This window comes from Triticum aestivum, chromosome 5D (assembly GCF_018294505.1).
Source record: "Triticum aestivum cultivar Chinese Spring chromosome 5D, IWGSC CS RefSeq v2.1, whole genome shotgun sequence".
Classification (NCBI taxonomy): Eukaryota; Viridiplantae; Streptophyta; class Magnoliopsida; order Poales; family Poaceae; genus Triticum; species Triticum aestivum.
The window spans coordinates 299,730,880-299,739,769 of record NC_057808.1 but is presented as its reverse complement, the minus strand read 5'-3'; the positions used below and the strand labels follow the sequence as shown (position 1 = coordinate 299,739,769).

Here is an 8,890-nt window from a genome sequence, read left to right as displayed (position 1 = left end):
GATGGGCAGATGCGTACAAGGAGACGTACGCAGCGCACCCCTGGCCGAGATCATGGCATCCATCGCTGCAGCACACGGAGGATGCACGCGGCGGGTGAGCGCACGCCGCCTACTTCCGACCGGCTCTCGAGTCCTCCGGTGAGAACAGACTTGACGGCGTCGGTTGTGGCCGCAGTGCCATCAAGGGCGAGGCTGTAGGGTGCTGCCGAGGATGGGGAGCCGGAGATTGTGACTGGATCCGACATGTCTGCGGTCAGCTGGGAGCGGCGCTTCCCACTTCATGCCGTGCTTGCGGGCAAGCACGCAGCCTACTTCCGAGCGGCTCGGTAGCCCGGGAAGCGGCGGGGAGAGGTACTGTGGGCCGGCCGTGGTCTGGTGCAGCAGTGGACTGGACGCAAGGAACGTGTTGGAGAAATCCCATTTAAGAGAGGAGCAAGAGGACGAAGGCGTAGTTGCCATGTACATGTAGGCCCGTGCGACCAGTGAGAGCAACGAGCGAGGGAGAGGGACCAACTCCAGTCCACGCTCGGCTCGGCAGCGCGGGCCAGCCGTGGCACTGCATGCAGCAGAGCAGATGATTCGCACCTGGCTCCTGGTCCCTTGTCGGCCTTCCTTCCATTGGCAATGGCATTGCCCGTGCATCCCTTTCCTTCCCTCCCCCACCAACTTTTACCTTCCCTGGCTTCCGTTGGGATTGGGGTTGGGGAACAGTAACACGCAGGCTGCAGGCAGGCGACAGAGGAGGATGGAGACGCAGGTCTGGGGCTGGGCTCCGGTGATCTTCCTGCCGGGCTCCAAAGCCGAGTAGTACTCCCTCCGGTCCTTTTTACTCTGCATATAAAAATTGTCTTTAGTCAAACTTCATAAAGTTTGACCTTATTTATATGAAAAAATATTAACATCTACTATGCTAAAGTTATACAATATGAAGATTTAAGTCATGACACATCTACTAATACTGATTTCATATTGTGAATGTTGGTAATTTTTTCTATAAAATTGGTCAAACTTTATGAGGCTTGACTTTAGATAAATTTTATATGCGAACTAAAAAGGACCGGAGGGAGTACTGTAGAGTATATCCCCAGAACCCACACGACACGACCATGTCCATGACCAGGGGTGGGATCAAGCATGTGGAAAAGCAGCCAATAAAGCTTTCACAGTGCTGCATGCACCTTTTGTTTGACCGTATCATCTCCCCTTGCTTCCCTTGGGTAATTTCTGTGGAATGGCTTTTGTCCGTTTCTTTCAATGGGCAGGTACGGAAGGAGGAAGTACTGCCAGTGTCCACCTTCTTCCTTTTCGAACGGAACGGAACACAAACATCTTATGGAATGTTGTTACAGACTGCTGTACTGTGCATCCCCATTGTAGTATCGTAACATGGATATCTACCATCTTACGGCAGTGAAACTCCCATCTTGTATCTTGTACTAGTAGTTACCACAAAGACAAGTTTGTGACATTACAAGCTTTCATCTTGACAACCATCTTACGATTTGGATCTCTACCATCTACTCCTGTTACAAACCCAAGGGATTCAGTGCTTCGGTTATGCTGGTATAAGTTGTACTAGATTCATGCAATCCCCATAGCACATTGCTTCCAACCAAGAATTAATCGCATGCACGGATCCGTCTAGTGCAATGGATTAACGGTCCCCAGAATTCCTCAAACGAGCAAATCAAAAGGAGAGGGGATGGAATCGTCTCACTGCTATTCAGAGGTGATAAGCAAAGTCGGTGAGAAGGAGGCGATGGACAGCTCTCACTGGTAGGCGTGCTGTGCAGCCGACTTCAACACCGAGTCACCGACACAACATGGAGTTATCAGTGGGCTTTGTGTGCTGGACGGAGAGCGAAAAGGAGAGCCAGCGCGCCCAGGCCGGTAAAGACGTGCAACCGCTGCGGGCAGCGATGCTCGACCGCCTTTTCCTGGAGCGCAACAGCCAGAGGCTCTCAGATAGTCGACGTGTGAGTGGCATGGATTGGATTTCGGGATTGATCAGTGATGATAGGATGAGGTGGAGGGAAGGGAGGAGAGAGACAGGAGGAGGAAGGCGGAATACTACCCGTATGTGCAAAACCAAGGTGAGGTGCATGCCACTCGAGCAAAACCATCAGCCACGCCATTAAAGCCGTTCCCAAAACCAGGCGGGGAGTATTGTGCCTTGTGGTCCTTTGGCTCCGGCTGTGCTGGTTATGTCGTCTCTGGTTGCTGCTTCCAGTTGGTGGATGCTCAATACAATCTTCTTGTTTGTTCACCGCGTTGTTTTCTTCAATGGAATATAGAGCTCCTTAACTGGAACATGAGAGAGTTGAACAATCCAACCTGGAGGACGATGCTACAAAAAAATTTGTCAGCTAACCAGTGCAATATTGTATGTCTTCAAGAAACTAAATTGGCTGATGTTGATAGAAGTATTGTGGCTGAAGTCCTGGGCAGCAGAGTTTCCGAGGACTTCGTCTTCAAAGCTGCTAATGCTAAAAGAGGTGGGATCCTGGTTACCAGGGGAGATGATTTTGCTATTTCCTTCAACTAGAATGCATCAGGCTCTAACTTTATTACTGATACTATTACTGATCTGACAAATAATGCTGCTGTTTATGGGCCTCCGGAGGACAGAAATAAGATTCTTTTTCTCAATGAGCTTAAGAGCATAAAGAATAGTGTGTTGCCACCTCCGGAAGACAGCGATAAGATTCTTTTTCTCAATGAGCTTAAAAGCATAAAGAATGGTGTGTTGCCTGGTTGGATGATTCTTGGGGACTTTAATCTCATTTGTCGTGTCAGCGACGAAAGCAACTCCAACATTAATCTCAGAATGATGGGCCGCTTTTACAATGTGATTGAGGATCTTGAAATCCAGGAAATTTCTCTTAACAGAAGGAGGTTCACCTGGTCTAAGGAGAGAGGGAACACGGTTCATTACAAAATTGATCGTGTTAAGCACACTACAGAAATCAATTCAGAGGGGATTCTTTCCTATTCTTCTGAAATGGGCGTGCAGAATTTTTCTGAATGTTGATGTATTGGCATTATGCAGGAGGTTGTCAAACACGTTTCACATAGAGGCGATGCTGACCTTTGTAGTAGTAAAAGGCGGGAAGGAGTTGAGTCACGTGGTTGGGACTAAGGAGGAAGAGCTTGAGAGGAACATCAACATGTTCATCTGATCCTCCTAAACCTAGCTAAATACCTGTACTTCAATATTAGTACCAGATCCTACCTTCTCTCAGTGGAAGGGGGCTCCTATGCTTTCCCTTGTTGTACTGCCAATTCTCCCTTTTAAAATGCTACCAGTTGTAGTACATTCATCTTAGTGATGCCAATTCAAAAGAAGAAACAAGTCGCAGTATCAGTTGAACTACATTCATGCAATTCCCATAACACATTGCTTCCAACCAAGAATTAAACGCATGCACGGATCTATAATGGATTAATGGTACCCAGAATTCATTAAACAAGCAAATCAAAAGGAGAGGGGATGGAATCGTCTCACTGCTTTTCAGAGGTGATAGGCAAAGTCGGTGAGAAGGAGGTGATGGAGAGCTCTCACTGGTAGGCGTGCTGTGCAGCCGACTTCAACACCGAGTCACCGACACAACATGGAGTTATCAGTGGGCTTTGTGTGCTGGACGGAGAATGAAAATGAGAGCCAGTGTGCCCAGGCTAGTACAGACGTGCAACTTCTGCATGAGGAGATGCTTGAGCGCCTTTTCCTGGAGCACATCAGCCAGCGGCTCTCAGATAGTCGAGGTGTGAGTGGCACGGGATTGGATTTCAGGATTAGTCAGTGATGGTAGGATGAGGCGGAGGGAAGGGAGGACAAAGACAGGAGGTGAGGGAGGAAGAAGGTGAAATACCACCCACATGTGCAAAGCCCAGGTGAGGTACATGCCACTCGAGCAAAACCATCAACTACGCCATTACAGCCGTTGCCAAAACCAGGCAGGGAGTATTGTGCCTTGTGGTCCTCTGTCTCCGACTGCGCTGGTTATGTCATCTCTGGTTGCTGCTTCCAGTTGGTGGATGCTCACTAAGATCTTCTTGTTTGTTCACCGCATTGTTTTCTTCAATGGATATAAAGCTCCTTAACTGGAACATGAGAGGGTTGAACAACCCGGCTTGGAGGAGGTCGATACAGAAATTTGTCTCAGCTAACCAGTGCAACATTGTATGTCTTCAAGAAACTAAATTGGCTGATGTTGATTAAAAAGTATTGTGGCTGAAGTCCTAGGCAAGAGAGTTTCTGAGGACCTCATCTTTAAAGCTGCTAATGGTACAAGGGGTGCGATCCTGGTTACCAGCACAGATGATTTTGATATTTCCTTCAACTAGAATGCTTCCGGCTCTCACTTTATTACTGATATCTCCGCTGTGTATGGGCCTCGGGAGGACAGTGACAAGATTCTTTTTCTCAACGAGCTTAAGAGCATAAAGAATAGCGTGTTGTCTGATTGGACGATTCTTGGGGACTATAATCTCATTCGTCGTGTCAGCGAGGGAGCACGGCTCATTCCAAAATCGATCAAGTTAATCTTGGGAGGTGATCCACTTGTAATGTCAGTTGTCTTCGGCCTCAACTGTCATTTCCCCACTGTCTAATGATCTTCCAGAAGATGGATGTCAAGCACTATAAAGGGTTCAGATTTGAGGCTTGTTGGCTAAGGATGGAGGGATTCAGAGAGAAGCTGCTTGAGAAAAGCTCGATCCACGATAACTCTCTGTTTGTGAAGGACATTATCAAGGAAGCTCGATGAAGAAAATACCTCTACTTTTCCTCAAACTGGACTTAGGTAAGGCGTTTGATTCAGTCAGATGGGATGGCTCTTCAGGCTTATAGTTTCAGTGCTAGTCGGAGGGATCATTTTTCATTGAACCTGAGTTCTTCCTACTCAAGAGTTCTGCTCAATGGGAAGTCTGGTGGCACTTTTATTCACAGGAGAGGGCTGAGATAGGGAGACCTGCTTGCCCCAATGCTCTTCATTTTGGCCCTGGAACCTTTACAGTGCATTCTGACCAAAGCTACTGGTCATGGCCTCTTATCCCCTGCCATGCAAAGAACTGAGAAGATGAGAATAAGTTTTTTATGCAGATGTCGCCGCTCTCTTCTTGAACTATATCAAGGAGGAGCTTGTTGTGGCCTCGGGCCCCTTCATTTCTTCGGCAATGTCTCTGGTCTACAGGTGACTCTCAACAAGTGTGTGGCATATCCTACTCGCTGTGACCAACTGGGTCTATAGACTACAGGATCTTTTATCTGTTTTTGGTGGTTAGCTGGGGTCCTTCCCATGCAACTATTTAGGGCTTCCTCTCAGCACCAGGACCCGTAGAAGAATTGAATGCCAACCTCTCTTGGACAGAATTGCCGGGAGGTTGAAGCCATGGAAGGTAAAATTAATGCCCGGAAAGGAGTGTCTAACGCTTAATCAATTCTGTGCTGACAGTGCTCACAAGTTACAATCTACTTCTTCACTGATTTTCCACCCTCCAAGTGGATTATCAAAATGATAGACAAGATCAGGAGAAGTTTTCTCTGGTGTGGATAAGAGGCGCGAGGGGGCAAGTGTTTAGAGCATCTCCAGCCATGCCCCCAACAAGGCCCCCCAGGCGACTTTTCGGCCGCCGGCGCCGAAAAATCGGCCCAGTCGCGCCCCCAAGGGCCCATTTTTCGCCGGCTCGGGCCGAAATTGGCGCCGGCAGTCCCAGCCCGAACCCGGTGCGCTGGGGGGCGCTCGGGGGCGCCGGGCGAATCGTTTCTGGCGCGAAAGAGCCGCGGGCCCTCCTTGCCAGCGACTCGTCTCTCTTCTCGCCGCTTCGTCATCCTCATCGCCTCATTTCCCGCGGCGAATCAATGCCAAAGCTGCCGCGCCGGTCAGCCTCCTCCATTGATGCCTCACGGGCGGCGCAGTGAAGACCGGACGACGCGCGTCCCTCGCCCGCCACGCGTACACACGGCGGCCACGCGTACGCGCGGCGCCCCCGGCTATATAAGCCGACCCCCAGCGCGCCGGTGACGCACAGACTCTCCACCGCCGACGCGCCGTTTCTCCCCCATTCCTCCCTCTCCTCTCGCCGTCTCCAGTTCAACCATGGCCGAGCGCTTCCCAGGTGACTACACGCAGTTCTACAGCCTCCTCGGCATGTAGAGCTGCAAGGGCGGTGGGCGGCGAGGAGCGGCGAGGGAGACGGCGGGCATAGTAGCGTTTTTTCTTTTTTTTTTGTAAAATATTTTAAATATGTATGAACTCGCCGAAGTTTGGTTGAATTTGCGCCGTGTTTGTGCCGGAATTTAATTTTCAGAAAAAACGTGGGCGCCACGACTGGGGGGCATCACGCCCCCAGCACGCGTTTTGCGCCGGTGCGCCCCCAGGGGGCGATTTTTAGCGCCTCCTGGGGGGCCAACGGCTGGAGATGCTCTTAGTAAGCTGGATGAAAAGTCTGCTCGTCTAAACTGTTAGGGATTAGGAGTGAAAGGTATTGAAGAACATTAGCAGGGCATTGTGGTTAAGATGGCTATGGTTCAACTGGGACAATGTGGACAGACCATGGAAAGGACAGCCCTGTTCCTTGTAATGCGACCGATCAGCAGCTCTTTGCAACCTGCACCTAGACTCACATTGGGAATGGGGAAAAGGCCTCATTCTGGTTCGACGGTTGGCTTGATGGAGTCCCTCTGAAAGATATGGTTGGCCTATAGGAAAAGTATCTCTGTTTGTGATGGGATCAGGGGGCAGCTATCTGAAAACCCAGACTGCGTATCTAATGACCTACTGAAGAATTGGAGTGTTGGAGCTGAAGGAGAAGTGCAGTTTTAACTCTGCCTTCTCCTGCAGATAGGCTGCATGTGAGAAGCTTGTTGCACAATGATGGCCAGGTGCTGGAATCGGCGAACCATCTAATATACTGGAATGTTCTTTTGCTAAGCAAATTTGGTTTGCCTTCTCCTCCTATCATCCTACAGCTTCTGCCATTGGCCTGAGGTCTTCCATCGCTGGCCGGTGGAGAAAACCTTCACATGGAGTAAAAAATCCCCAATGCTGGAAGATGGCGTCCATGGCGATTTATGTAGTCTGTCCACTGTGGAAGGAGCACTGCCACGGGATCTTCCACAATGCCCAAGCTTCTGATGAGGGCATATCTTTAAGTCATGCTGACCTTCCATGTATAAGCCAGCTTGATCGAGAGTAATTGGCATGTATTTTTCTTTGGGTTTTTAGCTGGTTTTGAGCTATGTACAGAATTCCCCCTTCTTTAATTCAAAGCATAGCATAGCATATAACTTAGCTGGTTTTGAGCTATGTACCCGTAGAAAAACAGGCAGGGAAAGAAGTAACTATCTTTTGGGAGACTAAGAGTGAAAATTTGTTTATGTGATAAAGTAAGCATAACATATAACTTAAGGGGCAAAAGGTGAACCTCTTCCATTCAACTATAGTTGCTAACTTGCTAATTTCAGTCCCTTGATCATAATGTGCTCTCCTCGGAATCAGCTCTAGTACCATGTAGGAACAGCAAATCTGTAGTAACTAGTAAGCGATAATCAAGTGTCACTATCTCTAAACTTTAGTAATGCACAACTAGTGAACAACCAATTAACCTGAGCAAAAACAGATAATAGCTAAGTTGTCTTGGAGATGGCCGTCAGTTAAGTAGCAGCCTCAGTTCCACGCACTAACTAAAACGAGTCATAAATATTCACTTAGTTTGCATGTCAGGGTAGATATCATTTTGCAACAGATGACTTATCTTCCATTTAAACTTGTGTGTCAAAGGGCAGCAACACAAATTGATTTACTGTGTTTCCCTCTTTGGGGCTGTTCTAATCCTTCAGGTTTAATAGGAAACGGGGTTTATTTCAAGAAGCAAAAATAAAATGCTAGAGAGGCAATCCACTTCAGCAGTAGTTGAAACTGTCGAACACCTTGAGGAAGTGACACTAAATCTACTAAAATAAGCATTGACACTGAGATAAGAAAGAGGGAATATACCTCAAAACTGCTAGGACAGTCAGCCGGCCGGAATTGCTCCCCACAGCTCGAGCACCGGCGATGTGGCAGGTGTGACCACGACGGCATCGTCGGGCCAGCCGAGGCTCCGCAGCCCGAACCCGGACGCCTTGATGGAGTCCTCGGCGGCAGCCGAGCAGGGCGGCGGAGCCCAGGAGCGCGCCCAGTCGCCGGGCGCCTGGCCCGGCTCCTCCGTCGCGTCACCGCCGCCTCGCGCCGGCGCCGGCGCGCACGCGGCTCTGGCGACGGGCGCGAGAGCTTTGCGGGGAGGCGGCGGGATTCCGGGGGGAGCGGAGGCTGGATCCCTCGGGCGGACGTCTCCAAGATGCCGGAGGGAGAGGCGAGGGCGTGGCGGCGAGGGTGCGGCCGCCATGGGCCCATGGCTGTCCGGATCGAGGACAGATGCTGCTTTAGCTTGCCGTCGCGGCGGTGGTGCTCTGCTCTGCAGGTTTGGGAAGAGTCGGTACAGACGGTGGTTACGAGGAGGAGGGGGTCGTCGGAGTTGTTTTACGTTAATTATCAATGCTATTTTGGCTCGAGAACTGCTAGGCGGACGACAAGTTCTGGACGATTCGCACACGATGCAGCAATCAAAACCGTCCATGCGTACAGCAAAAGTGAATAGCACCGTTCACTGCTCCATCGTGCGTTGTCCGGCCGGCAAACTGTCGTCCACAGAGTAGTTTCCTTTTGGCTCTACTATACTCGCCGCTTGTTGGATTGGTGGAACCAGTATGCCATTCAAAAAATGTTGAGCAGGCATAAATTTTTCATGTGGAACATTTTTCCGGATTCCTTATGGTTTAAGATCAATTTTGAAAACGGCGAAATTCTTATTGAATGATGGAGGAGCATATTTTTATGAAACTTTCAAA

General features: G+C 49.6%; 1 protein-coding gene across 1 annotated transcript; it reads right to left on the bottom strand.

Annotated features, from left to right (window-relative positions):
• Nucleotides 1-404: 404 nt before the first annotated feature.
• LOC123121314 (serine/arginine repetitive matrix protein 2) lies at nucleotides 405-8,523 on the bottom strand. The gene is made up of 2 exons (XM_044541245.1): nucleotides 7,998-8,523; nucleotides 405-831 (listed from the first exon to the last, which is right to left on the bottom strand). Exons 1-2 carry the CDS (start codon nucleotides 8,394-8,396, stop codon nucleotides 670-672), a joined length of 561 nt encoding a protein of 186 aa, XP_044397180.1. The 5' UTR covers nucleotides 8,397-8,523; the 3' UTR covers nucleotides 405-669.
• Nucleotides 8,524-8,890: the final 367 nt, after the last annotated feature.

Coding starts and splice junctions, on each gene's coding strand:
- LOC123121314 (XM_044541245.1), bottom strand. CDS start 8,396: ATGGGCCCATGGCGGCCGCACCCTCGCCGCCACGCCCTCGCCTCTCCC. Junction 832..7,997: donor ACTGTCCTAGCAGTTTTGAG/GTATATTCCCTC, acceptor TTTTATATGCAG/AGTAAAAAGGACCGGAGGGA.